This window comes from Camelus bactrianus, chromosome 9, assembly GCF_048773025.1.
Source record: "Camelus bactrianus isolate YW-2024 breed Bactrian camel chromosome 9, ASM4877302v1, whole genome shotgun sequence".
NCBI classification, from domain to species: Eukaryota; Metazoa; Chordata; class Mammalia; order Artiodactyla; family Camelidae; genus Camelus; species Camelus bactrianus.
The window spans coordinates 16,940,710-16,954,574 of record NC_133547.1 but is presented as its reverse complement, the minus strand read 5'-3'; the positions used below and the strand labels follow the sequence as shown (position 1 = coordinate 16,954,574).

General features: G+C 45.2%; 1 protein-coding gene across 1 annotated transcript in view; it reads left to right on the top strand.

Annotated features, from left to right (window-relative positions):
- WDR88 (WD repeat domain 88) overlaps positions 1-13,865 on the top strand; it is a 35,613-nt gene that overhangs the window by 3,808 nt on the left and 17,940 nt on the right. The window contains exons 2-6 of the mRNA XM_010950145.3: positions 5,246-5,356; positions 9,082-9,170; positions 10,234-10,297; positions 11,772-11,910; positions 13,356-13,485. Coding sequence (XP_010948447.1) covers positions 5,246-5,356; positions 9,082-9,170; positions 10,234-10,297; positions 11,772-11,910; positions 13,356-13,485 — 533 coding nt within the window. The remainder of the gene's footprint in view (positions 1-5,245; positions 5,357-9,081; positions 9,171-10,233; positions 10,298-11,771; positions 11,911-13,355; positions 13,486-13,865) is intronic.

Below are 13,865 nucleotides of genomic sequence, written 5' to 3'. Positions count from 1 at the left end.
GCCCCGGCACCAGGGCACGGGCTTTGCCTGTGGAGCGCGACACGGACCGCCGCTTCGGTCCTGTCCTGGGAACCGCGGGGTGCCCCCCACCCCGGCCGCTTGCCGCCAGGCCCCGCCCCGCGTCTGGCTCGGTTTGCCGGCGCCCCCTAGCAGCCCTGTGCTCCGCCTCCTGCGTAGAGTCGGCCTAGTCCCGGTCCCACCTCTCCGAGCTCCCTGGAGGCGGACACTCTATCACATCCCGCATCCTCACACCTGTGTGAGCTCGCACACCCCAGCGGTCGCCACAACCCGCAGCCACCCTTCCACACTGGACCTCCACCTCCTCTCATCCCTGTACCTCCTGCTGAGCGCGCCTTACCCCACCTGGTCACTGCATACAGAGTTCCCGCATCTGTGGGGCCACTGTCTGGCAGCAGAGTCCCAAACCCTGCGTTTCTCTGTCCCACATCCCCTCACATTCCCACAATCCAGCAATGTCAACTGGGAAAAAAAAAAAGGACAACGTAAGAGTTGAAAGTTTTATTCTGGGACCTTACTTGGACTGTAGCTTGGGAGACAGGCTCTCAGAATAGCTCTGAAGAACTGCTTCTAAGAGTTAAGGGAGGAGCCAGGATTTACATGAACTTTTCTTCTAGGAAAAATGTATAGTTAACATAAAAAAAAAAATTACAAAGAATAGACATCTCAAGTTAATGATTTTAGTGCTTTTCTATATATGGGAAGATGCAGGAACCTGGGGTCATTGAAATTTTCCATTGCTGTATATCTTGACTATCTAGAGGTCACTATGTTCAAAGCTCAGAATGCTCCCTGTTTTTCTCCATCCTGAATTCCCCTCAGGCGCACTGTCAGTCAGCGGCTGCTGTGGTTAAAGTCTTGATCCTTGTAGAACTGGGATAGCAGGCAACATTCTTTTTTCTTGACAGCACACCTACATCCTGGACCCCTCCCACCGCTGGTTAATAATCTGTTAATGTTAATAATCTGTCTCCTCTCTCTTTCTTGGTTAGCCTGGCTAGAGGCTTATCAATTTTATTGATCTTTTCAAAGAACCAGACATAAAGGCACATACAGATTAAAAGTAAATGGAAAAGGGACATTGTGCTGTACACCAGAAATTGGCAAATTGTAATTGACTGTACTTTAATAATAAAAAAAAGTAAATGGAAGAATTAACACAACATTGTAAACTGACTATGCTTCAATTTAAAAAAAAACAAACAGACAAAAAAAGTAAATAGATGAAATAACAAAGTCCTACTCTATAGCACAGGGAACTATGTTCAAAATCCTGTAATACATCATAATGGAAAAGAATATACAAAAGAATATATAAATATACATAAAACAGAATCACTTTGCTGTACACCAGAAACTAACACAACATTGTCAATCAACTATACTTCAGTTAAAAATTATTTTAGAAAGTAAATGGATGAAGAAGAATACACCCTACTAACACTATCAAAAGAATGCAACAGTAGCTATATTAATTTCAGACAGAGTCGACTTCACAGCAAGAAAACTTATCAAGGCTAAAGAGGGAAATTACATTATGATAAGAAGGGCAGCGGTCCAAGAAGACATAATAATCCTTAACGCGTATGTGTAGAACACCAGAACATCAAACTACATGAGACAAAAACTAACAAAATTGTAAAGAGAATTAGATGAGTCCACTATCATAGTTGGAGACTTTAACACCCTCTATGGGAAATGGACAGATGCAACAGACAGAAATTTAGTAAGAATATAGTGGAACTCAACAGCATCATCAATCAACAGGATATAACGGACGTCTACGGACTATTTCATCCAACAAGAGCAGAATACATACTCTTCTCAAACTCATATGGAACATTCACCAATACAGACCACATTCTAGGCTATAAAATACACCTAACAAATTTAAAAGAACAGAAATCATACAATGTCTGCTCACACAATCGGCTTATTATTAAACTAAACATGGCTGAGGAAAGACTCTCTGAGATTGAGGATGTATCAATAGAAAACTTCAAAACTGAAAAGCAAGCAGAAATAAGACTGAAAAAAAAAAAAAAACCAAATCCAGAACAGAATATCCAAGAACTATTGGACAACTACAGAAGTACTCATATGTGGATCTTGTTTTTTGATCCACTCTTGACAATCTCTGTATTTTAATTGATACATTTAGACCATTCAAAGCTATCATTGATATAGTTGGATTAATATCTACCATGTTTGTTACTGTTTTCTATTTGCCACTGTTTTTTGTTCCTATTTTGTCTTCTAGTCTCCTTCTGCCTTTTGCAGTTTTAATTGAGAATTCTATGTGATCCCATTTTCTCTCCTTTCTTAGTGTATCAAATGTACCTCTTTTTTTACTTTTTAAAATGGTTGCCCAAGAGTTTGCAATATGCATTTATAGTTAATTCAAGTCCACTTTCAAATAGCCCTACACGGCGTCTTAATGGGTAGTGTCATACCTTAAATAACAAAATATTTCTAATACCTCCCTCCTGTCCCTTGTATTATTGCTGCCATACACACACACACACACACACACACACACACACACACACACACACACACATATGTATGTATTTGCTATTATTATTTTGAAATGTTTTCTGTTAGATCAGTTAAGAATAAGAATGATTCAAAGTTTTGTTTCTGTTTTGGTGTTCTTCCTTTCTTAATGTAGTTCTGATTTTCTAACCTATATGATTTCCCTTCTCTCCAAAGAACTTTTAGGATTTATTACAGTGCAGGGCTACTGGTAACAAGTTTCGTCCATTTTCATTTGAGAAATTCTTTATTTCTCCTTCACTTTTGATGGATAATTTCATAAGGTACACATTTCTAGGTTGGTAATTTTTTCCTCTCAATTCTTAAATTATTTCAGTCGCTTCTTACTTATCTGGTTTCTGAGGAGAAGTTGGATGCCAGGCTTATCTTTGCTCCTCAGTAGGTAAGGTGTTTTTCCCTCTTGGCTTCTTTGACTTTCTGTAGCTTTAAAATGATATCCCTAAAAATGTGTAGATTTAAAATTTTTTGCTTATATCCTGTTTGGTGTTCTCTGAACTTCCTGGACCTATGGTTTAGTATTTGAAATTAATTTGGAGAAAGTTGGCAATCTTTTTTTTTTTTTTTTTTTTAGTATTTCTTTAAATTTTATCTTTTTTAAAGCTTTAAAAAAAACTTTTATTTTTGGTGTTGAGAGTAATTAGGTTTATTTATTTATTTTTAGTGAAGGATCTGGGGATTGAACCCAGCACCTTGTGCATGCTAGGCATGCACTCTACCACTGAGCTATACCCTCCCACTCTCAATCATTATTGTTTCAAATATTTTTTCCCATTCCTTTTCCTCTTCTTCCAGTATTCTCATTATGCATGTGTGTACTTTAAAAAAATTTTATTTATTATTGTATTATTTTATTTTGGCCAAGAGGGGAGATAACTAGGTTTATTTGCTTTTTAACAGAGCTACTGGGGATTGAACCCAAGACCTCATGCATGCTAAGCATGCGCTCTACCACTTGAGCTATACCCCCAACCCCCACACACATATGAGTACTTCTATAGTTGTCCCATAGTTCTTGGATATTCTGTTCTGGTTTTTTTTTTTTTCCAGTCTTATTTCTGCTTGCTTTTAAGTTTTTAAAGTTTTCTATTGATACATCCTCAATCTCAGAGATTCTTTCCTCAGCCATGTTTAGTTTAATAATAAGCCCATGAAAGATATTCTTCATTTCTGTCACAGTGTTTTTGATCCTTAGCATGTCTTTTTGATTCCTTCTTAGAATTTTCACCCCTCTGCTGATATTGCCCATGAGTTCTTGCATAACTGCCTACTTCATTCATTAGAGCCCTTAGCCTATTAATCATGGTTGTTTAAAAATTCCTGGTCTGATAATTCCAGCATCCCAGCCATATCTGAGCCTGGTTTTGATGTTATGTTTGTGCTGCCTCTTCAAAGTGTGTTTTCTGCTTCTTAGAATTTCTTGTAATTTTTTTCTTGAAAGCCAGATGTAATGTACTGGCTAAAAGGATCTGCTGTAAATCAGCCTTTAGTAATGTGATCGTAAGGTGCAGGAGGAGGAGAAGCATCCTGTAGCATTCGTATGATTAGGTCTCCATCTTTTGGTGAACCTGTGCCTTTGGATTGTGAATGTCACATCATCTTTTGCTTACTTTTAAATTGGGTTGTTTGTTTCTTTATTGTTGAGTTTTAAGAGTTTTTAAAATATATTCTAGATACGAGTCCCTTACCTGATATATGATATGCAACATTCTTCTTGCATTGGGCCGGTTGTTTTTTCACTTTCTCGATGGCGTCCTTTGAAGCACAAAAGGTTTTAATTTTGATAATGTTCAGTGTGTCACTGCTGCTGTTGCTGTTCTTGCTGCTCTAGTACCTCTGTTGTCACATCTCAGAAGCCACTGCTTAGTGCAAACTCACAAAGATCTACACCCGTGTTTTCTTCTAAGGGTCTTGTCGTTTTGACTCTCACACTTAGGTCTTTGATCCATTTTTGAGTTAATTTTTGTGTGTGGTATGAGGGAAGGGTCCCACTTCATTCTTTTGCATGTGGATATTCACTTGTCCCAGCACGCCTTGTTGAAAAGATTTTTCTTTCCCTTTTTAATTATCTTGGCACTCTTGTTGAAAATCAGGTGATCAAAAATGTGAGTGCTTATTTCTAGATTCTCAATCCTATTCCATCGATCTATATGTCTATCCTTATGTCAGTACTACACAGTCTTGATTACTGTCTCTTTGTATGTTTTGAAAATTGTTTTAAAATTGGGAATTGTGAGTCCTCTACCTTCGTTCTTTTTCAAGATTGTTTTGGCTATTCTGCTTTCCTTGAGTTTCCATATACATTTTAGGATCAGCTTGTCAGTTTTGGAAAAGAAGTCTGTTGGGATTTTGAAGGGATAGTGTTGAATCTTTAGATCATTTTGGAGGGTAGTTTCATAAGAATAGTAAGTCTGCTAATCCATGAACATGGGATGCCTTTCCATTTATTTAAGTCTTTTAAAATTTATTTTAACAACGTTTGCTAATTTTCAGAGTATAAGTTTTATGCTTTTTTGCTAAATTTATTCCTATGCTTTTATAAATGCACGGTTTTTTTTTCTTAATTTTTTTTCTGGATTGTTCATTCCAATTGTATAGAAATATTATTGACTTTTAAGACATCAACCTGGTATTCTGTCATCTGCTGGACTTATTCAGTCTATTCCTTTTTCAGGTCCCGTTTAAAATTATGAAGGGACACCAGCACATTGTGAGTTCCTGTCACTTTTGTGTGGATGACACAAAGCTCCTCAGTGGCTCCTATGACTGCACCGTGAAGCTGTGGGTAGGTGGCCTGGTGTTAGCTGGAACCAAAACATCCTGTAAGCTTATGTCACCTCTTGTGGAGAGTTCCCCAGTACTGAGTTTCCAGACATTCAAGGATCCCAAAGATTTGGAGGGGTCTTTCTGAGTAAAGTGCAAGAAGAAGCAAAGTGAGGGCTCACCCTAGTGTCAAGCCACCGGAGAGAGATGAGGTTAGTGTAGCTGCTATCAGCCTGTTGATTTGGAAACAGCAGGAACAGGAGACCACTGGACTGGGAGCTCGCCGGGGGCCTATCTGGGGTCTCTGAGCTGGGTCTTCTTCTTTGGAAAGTTCAGTTCCATCCACAGAGATGGGTGATCACAGAGGACAGACAAGTGGCCAGACTTCGGACCTGTCCATGAGGGGTGACCGGGAGAGGCAGGCCTGAGCGCAGACCAGTGCCCCAAGTTGCAAGGAAGCAGGGCACAAAGAACAGGGGTGTCATGGCCAGATGAAGGCACAGCAAAGTGGCCACCAAAACTTCTCGAAAGTCTTCTGGGCACAGCCAGCAGGCTCTGGCAGTTCTGTTTGGGGGCACTGCTGGTCAGTCAGGAGGAGGTAAGGCAGGAGCAGGGCTGGGAGGTGGCAATGGCCATCAGGGGCCATGCGACAGATGACCGTCTGGTTGGGGCTGGGCCCACTGGGGAGGACAGTCAGTTCTAAGTTTTGCTGTCTCCTCTAACTTCGAGGACAGGAGGGGGACAGGGTGGAGCGAGTCAGGCTGGTTCCTGGGTTCTGGGTCAGGTAATCAGGTGGAGGATAGCTCCTCACCCTCCAGGCAACTTTGAAGGCGTGTCTTCTATGTCATCAGTGGGTACCACCCAGGCAGGCTAGGCAGGAGGGTTTGGGGACTGTCCAGGTGGTTCAGGCCCCACACTAGGAACCTACCAGCTGTGTGACTCTGGGTGGTTAATGTCCTCCTGGGCCTCCCTGAACTTCCCCGTGCCCCATAGGATCAGCTGCGTGCTGGGGCTTCCCCAGGGCCTGCCCGGCCCATACCAGGTCCTGACAGACATCCACTCCCACCTTTTTGGTGGCCCTTCTAAAATCCAACCCTGCCCCCCATGATCTTCTTGTTGGGAAAGCTCTGGGAGCCTTAAGCCCTTTCCATGGCGTCTAGGATGACTGAGAAGGCCCAGGGATGAGGGAGGGTCTCTGCTGGTTGTCATAACCCAGGGCAAGGGGGGATGGTGACTTTCCCAGGGTGCGTTTTGCTTTGCCATCTTCAGATCCTTCCCACGTTCTCACCTTCTGAGTCAGTGCAAGGGCTCACAGGGGTTTCTGTCTGTCTTGGCCAAAGGGCTCCTGTCTCTCTAAGTGGAAATCTCCGTTTTCTCTTGTCGTCCCAAGATTAGGGACCATCCATCGAGACACCCTTGGTTCCCGACAGCAGCCTCACTGCCCTTGCTCCCTGCAGATTCCATGTCATGTCCAGGATGCAGTCACTTCAGCCTGCCCAAGGGTCCTCAATACCTGACTCACTCCCAGCCCTACGCCCTTCTGCCATTTTCTCCAGGTTGCTCCTTCTCTTTGCTGAATTGCCAGTTCTCTGGTCTCTCTGCCTGGGCTGGCCCCATGGACCTCCCCCTCCTGGAGTCCTCTTTCCTCCTCCTGGCGCCCTTTCCCCGTCTTTCTCTGTGTTCTGGGCTCCTCCTGTGGCTTTCCCTGCACCAGCTGCAGCTCTCAGGGCACCAGCGCTCCCTTCCGAGATGACCAAGCCATTACCCTACACGTCACCTTCTCCTGTCACAGTATTCCTCCTGCCAAAGGATTCACGGTCTGCACACATTTTCCAGGAGGGTCACCTGTCCATGGTTGCTGTTCCTTCTCTTGGCCATATGGTGTCACTGTTGAACACTGAACCCCCACAGTCCCATGGACACCTGTCCATTCTAGTGCGGCCCATCACTTACCCTGGGCCCTGCACAGACTGCAGTGGGCCTCAGCCCCAGGCCCCACCATGGTTGTGTTCTTAGCTCCCACTCACATGTTTGTCCTAGAGCAACACACCAGCCAGGGAGGCTGGCTCACAGGCCATCAGAACCAGCCCTTTCTTCCCAAACCATTAGGCTCAAAAGCCGGCCGTCCAGCCTGGATGTGTCCTACCCCGATGAGTTCCTCTTTGGGATCTCTTCCTGCCCATGGGCTTTGATTAGGGCCTACTGGGTTCACCCAAGTATGACCCCGCTGTTCCAAGTCTATGGAGCAGGGATTGGGGGATTGGGTCTGTGCAGAAAAGAGTTCACATAGTGGGCCTGGACTGCTGTCCTTGGGAAGGCCCACTGGCAAGGCTGGCCTTGGCTGGCATCTGGGAACTTGACTGGTAAATAGTGTCCTACAGTCATATGAAACGTTCCCTGGGTGATAAGCGGGGCTCGCTGTGCCTAGGCTGTTCATGGAAACCGTGTGGTTGGTGCTGAACACCTGCTGTCCTTCTGGAAGTCTGGGATTTTGGTACATGTTGGAGAGTGCCTGTGTGACCAGCCCCCATAAAAACCTGGGTCCTGGGACTCAGGCCCACCTCCCTTGTGGACAACACATTGCAGGCATTGTTACAGCTGGTTGCTGGAGGAATAAGCATGTCCCGTGTGACCACAGGGAGAGACTCTTGGAAGCGACGCCTGGTTTCCTCCAGACCTCACCCTTTGCTGATTTTGCTTTTGTGTCCGTTGGTGGTAATAAATCTTAGCTGTAAGACTATATGTGGAGTCCTGTGAGTCCTGGAGAATCCCCAGTCCTGAGGGTGGTCTTGGGGACCCCTGACCCAGGGCCCTCTGCCTCCCAGCAGGCTTGGAGTCTTAAGGCAAAGTGGTCCCTGCGTAGCAGGGAGAGTTGTCCCAAACTGGCCCTGGTCAGGCCAAACACTCCCCTAACTGTGCACTATAATTTCACATAACAACACAAGACCTCTCTAGGAATTTGTTTTCTTACCAATAACATTTGTTTCAAAGGGACTTTCCACCCCTGCTTATCCTGAAAAGCTGTGGGTATATTTCTTACTGAAAGTATTTCGTCTCGGCCACAGCAGGCACTTCACTTTGGTACCCTGCTCTGTTCCCATGATATTGTCTAGTTATTACCCTGCTCTGTTCCCATCACCTTCTCAGTTAGTACCCTGTTTTGTTCTCATCATATTCTCTAGTTATTACCCTTCAGAGTGATAACAGTTGCTCAGGCCCTGCTATTGGATGTGCTAGAATTCATTGTAACTGCCCCCTTCCGGTGGACGGAGATTGTTGCTTGTGTGTTTGCTGTTCTGTCCCCTGTAACACATGACAAACCTTTTCACAATTCCGATGATTTCCTTAGGAGAGACTCCTCTGAGTCAACTTGCTCGGATCAAACAGTGTGAACTTTTTAAAAGTTCTTGAAAGATATTGCTAGCTTCCACGAAGCCTCGTTGGCCAGTAAAGAACAAGAAAATGATCTGTTTGCAGCTCTGCCCCCAGAGTGGCCTGTTTCATCGGCCACTGTGGGACTGAGGGGGAGTTTCCTGGGATGCTATGGATGGTGAGGGCATCCTCCTAGCTCTGGGAGTGCTGGGGAAGTCCTTTCGCCCCTCTGAGCTGGGTGAGAATTGCAGGACCGTGGGTTCTCATCCTTTGCTGTTGTAGACACGCCCAGGGCTGATGCGGAACTCAGTTCACAGCTTCAACCAATGCCTCAGTGACCTGTGTCTCTCTCCCCTTCTCTCCTGCTGACTTGAGGATGCTGTGGATGGATCCGTCGTTCGGAATTTTGAGCCCGAGCCTGGAGCTCCTGTTTTAGAGTGCAGTGTCACGGCTGACAGCAGAAGGTGACTCTCCCTCATTTTACTCTGCTCAGGAAGGTGAGCGGGCAGGGCAGGCTGGTGTGCGGCACGCCGGGGACAGCGTAGTGGTCTCTAAGCAAATACCCGACCTTATTCCCATATACTGATCTCATGGTTTCCATCTCTCGTGGTGAGAATCAAGTAGACATGACAGCTCTTTGAGAATTTAAAATGCTAGAAAGACAGAATTTATTGTGGTTGATGCAAAGCCAGTCTGAATGTTCTTCAGAGTTTTCTTCCTGCAGTCACACCTTAGCAATTCAGTCCAGGCCCTCATTTCACAGGGGAAGCCAAGGCCCAGGAAGCAGAGGCGTCACCTGGGGTCCTGGGGGCGGGTCAGGGCTGGGAGGCAGGACAGGCAGACACATGAGCCTCCAGGATATATTTGAATTTGCCCTTCAAAGTGATGCGAGACGGGCCTTTAAAAGATAGGGCATTTGCTTTAAAATGGATTTACTTTTACCCACAGCTACAAAATCAGGGTCCTAGTGAAAACTAGTGTGGGAATTCACGTTTCGTGGGAATTCATCTTATATAGACGACAAAGATCGCCACAGAAACACGCCCTATAAGAACACAACTTATATTATTTTACGAAATGTACAAGAAAACATTTCCGAATGAAATGAGCTTTGAAGGTCTTTTCCTGTAAAAATCTAGACATGTGAGCAGGGGAAGAAGTGATGGATCCTTATGAGTTGTTGATATACTTCTGCAGTCAATTATAGGAGATAGTCAATTACAGAACAGAAGAAATGATGCCTTTAATGCTCTGGATATAAAAAAGTACATTTGGATGGCTGAGGGATTAAGGAAGAGAACAGCGCTATGGTGCCTTCTGTGTTAGGCTTTCTCAGTGAGAACCCCCTATTCTCCAGGGAGGGAGCTCATGGGGCATCTTTAGAAAGATTCGGGTGTTATTTGCAATCTTGGTCCTTAAACTATAGAAATTTTCTATGAAGAATTTTTTTCTATGATTTTTAAAATAGAAGCCACTGGCATAATTGGGTGGGTCATTAAGACCCTATGTTTGTCATTTTCTTTCCAGAATTGTTGCAGCATCCTATGACAAAACAGTGAGGGCTTGGGACCTGGAAACAGGCAAGCTGCTGGTATGTACGCTCTGCCCCAGTGGAGACGTCACAGCACAGGGTCTTGACTGGGCATTAGGTGGTCTTGAGCTGGGAGTGGAGGGGGAAGAGAAGCCAGTCTCCCAGGAAAGGAGAGTTTTCTCAGGGACCCAAAGTGATGGAGGATGGGCTTCAAGGAAGGCAAACTTCCTGGAGTTGGCAGAAGGAGGGCTCTGCCTGAAGGATGGGAAGGATGGATATATGGAAAGAGGTGGAGTTGGGGGGTAGGGAGCATGGCATTCCAGGCTGAGGGAGCTGCGTGGGAAAAGAGACCCTCCCCTGTGGGATGCTTGCCTTTGATGCAGCAGGAAGTAGAGCTGAAGCCATGGGACCAAGGCCACGTGGGACCAAAGCACGAGGCTTCAGGGCTCTCCCCTATCTTTTCTCCATCTTGGAGGGACCACCATCCATCCATCCAAACTGGCCCAGGACCCCCTCCCTCTCCTGCCAAGTTAAAAAAAAAAAACAAACAGAAACAAAACATGTAAAACAATGCCTAGAGATTGCAGTTAAGATTTTCGTGTCTCTTTTCCTGAACACAGGTTACATATGAACACAGCCAAGGATGTTCTATTTACAATACAGTGTCATTATATACTAGCATCGATTATGTCTGACTTTGAGCATTTTCCCAAATGCTTATTTCTTCTCATGTGAATGTCCTGCTCTTGTCTCTAGTTGGTTTTTCTCTTTGAGATGCTTTTCCTTCTCTTCCTTAAACTTTCCTTTTTAGTACTTTTATGTATTATTGTTGCACAAGCCATCCATGCCACTTGCCAACCATAGGGCCAAGTTAGTTGTCCACTGATGCTTGACAAATTTCCCCAAAACTTAGTTTCAAACAATGAGCGTGTATTGTCTCACACAGATTCTGACAGAAATCTAGGAGCAGATGGTTCTGGCACAGGTCTCTTGTGGGGTCATGGGTCACGAACACTGTCAAAGAATTGGTGGGCATGTTTACCAACTGTCACAATGGCGATTCCATAGTTTCCAACATGCAGAGCGATCTTCCTTTCCTGGAATGCTGAGTAACTCTCTGTCCCCTTCTTATGGTTTGGTGCCAGCCTCCACAGGGGACTGTGAGATGGCCGAGGGACTGGGGCTGCAGGGACTCGTCCACAGGTTGGATGCTCAATAAACACTAGTTTACCAAACTGAACAGCAATAAAGTTGGCTATGACTAGAACCTTGCTTATCAGCCCTGCTAAGTGCTCTCTATCCTTGTTCATCTGTCCTGGACACACAGTTAATTGCACTTATTAATTACAGTAATTCATTAAAACTAAATGAACAAAAATTCAGTTCCTTATTTGCACAAGCCTGTTACAAGTACTCAATGACCACGTGTGGCCAGTGGCTAGCATATTGGGCAGCGCATAGATAGAACATTTTAGAAAGTTCTGCTGGAATGCTGGGCTGGAGAAAAAACTTCTTCACTGTTGCTCTGTTTCAGTGGAAGCTCAGTCATGAAACCTTCGTAGTTTCCTGTAAGTTCTCCCCTGATGGTAAATATGTGGTCTCAGGCTTGGATGTGGATCGTGGAATCTGTATAACAGATGCGGAAGACACCACCACCGTGTCCCACATCAAAGGTAAGATCGCGTGGGCTCCCTGCTCTGTTCTGCCTGTTAGAGGAACAGCCACTTGTCACTTGCTGACAGTGACTTTCAGTTGCTTTATTTGGTGACCGTGCAGTGCTATGAACCACATCATTAAAGACACTGATTGGTAAAAGCACAGGCAGTTAAAACCAAGACTGGTTAAGGCTTTTCCGGTCAGTCTTGTGCTTGTAATAAATGAAACAGTGTTCTGCGCCAGCCTCACATGGGCATTTAAAGCCCAGTCTTTATTGAGTTCTTAACATTTTTATCTGTATTTTTAAATAAAAATAATGCTGATGATTGTGAATAATGCACATATTTATTTTAGTGTTTTCCACATACTGATGATGAGCAATATTATCATGATTAATTGTTTTGTAGAAAGAAAAAAGTTAGATAATTAAAAAGACTAAAACGGCATCTACGAAAAAAAAATCAGATGTCAATTTCCAGGTTGTGACCCTGTGCAATCATTATGCAAGATGTTACCGGGGAAACTGGGTGACTGGCAGACAGGATCTCTCTGTATTATTCCTTACAACTGCATGTGAGTTGACAGTTACCTAAAAATAAAAAGTTGGGGGTGGGCAATATAGCTCAGTGGTAGAGCGTGTGCTTGGCGTGTGCGGCATGCACGAGGTCCTGGGTTCTATCGCCGGTGCCTCTATTAAGGGGAATAAATAAATAAATAGTTAAAAAAAATAATCATTGTAAAAAAAAATTTGGTAAAGGTATAAAATAAAAAGTGCCAGGCCACTGTACCTGTCCTGTCTCCTCCCCAGAGGTACCTATTAATGATACATTGCCAGATGGCCTTTCTCTGTGTGTGTGTGTGTGTGAGTTTGCATACACACAGCACTACTTCCCATACATATTGTATGTTTATTTTTATCAACATGAAACCGTGATATGGGCACTGCCCCACGGCTTGCATTTTCCCCTTAACGTATCACCTCACAGTCTACTGCTCATGCTCCGAGTTCTAGGTGCACACCATGCATCTCCATGCTCTGTCCCTGCTCTGGGCCTTTGCACATGCTGTTCTTGCTGCCTGCAGCACTCTTCCTTTCCTGCTTCCCCTGATAACTTTTAGGTCCCTTCTTCGACCTCTCAGAGCTGTACCAGGCTTCCTTCTGCTGGCTGGGAGCTGTGATGGGTGCCTCGAGTCATTGCCTGCTTAAGGGTGTCTCCCCATCCACCTGGAAGCTCTGTGGGGGCGCAGGAGGCAAGGGGCAATGCTCCTTGTTCAAAGCCTGGTACACAGCAGGCACTCGGGAAATGTTTGCATGAGTGCACAGTCCTTTGTGAAAGCCAGAGCTGAGTTTCTGTAATATTGTCCCTGTCTGGGAAAGTGGTGTGAGCCTCTGTGCCCCATGGAGCATGTGGCCCAGAATGTGGAAAGCACGGTAATGAAAGTCCCTTTCTCTGTGCCTCAGATCATCACAGGATGTCGGTTACCTCATGCTGCTTTGACCCCGACAGCCAGAGGGTGGCTTCTGTCTCGTTGGACAGGAGCATCAAGATATGGGACGTTACATCCCAGGCCACGCTGCTCACCATCACCAAGTGAGGAGGCCCTGGGGGGCCAGGCAGCATCCTGCAGCAGGGAGGGGGGCAGGGGTCCCCATCACACCCTTCTGGATTTGGCCCACACACCTTCGTCTCTCCAGCCAGTTTCCACATGGGGCATCTTCAACTGTGGTCAGCTGGTGCGACGAGGAGGCTGGAGGTGGAGAAAGGGAAGGAGACAGCCATGCCGGGGAAAACCTCCAGCTGTGGCCTGTGGGTGGGGACGGGCCTCAGATGCATTTGTTTCAACGTGAGCCAACACTGGAAAATACTGTGCAGAGCCCACCCTCTCCCCAAATGTGGATTTCCTGTATCTCCTGTGAAAAGGGAAGATCTGATAATCCAGGGCCCACAAGGGTCACTTTGCTGGTGGCACC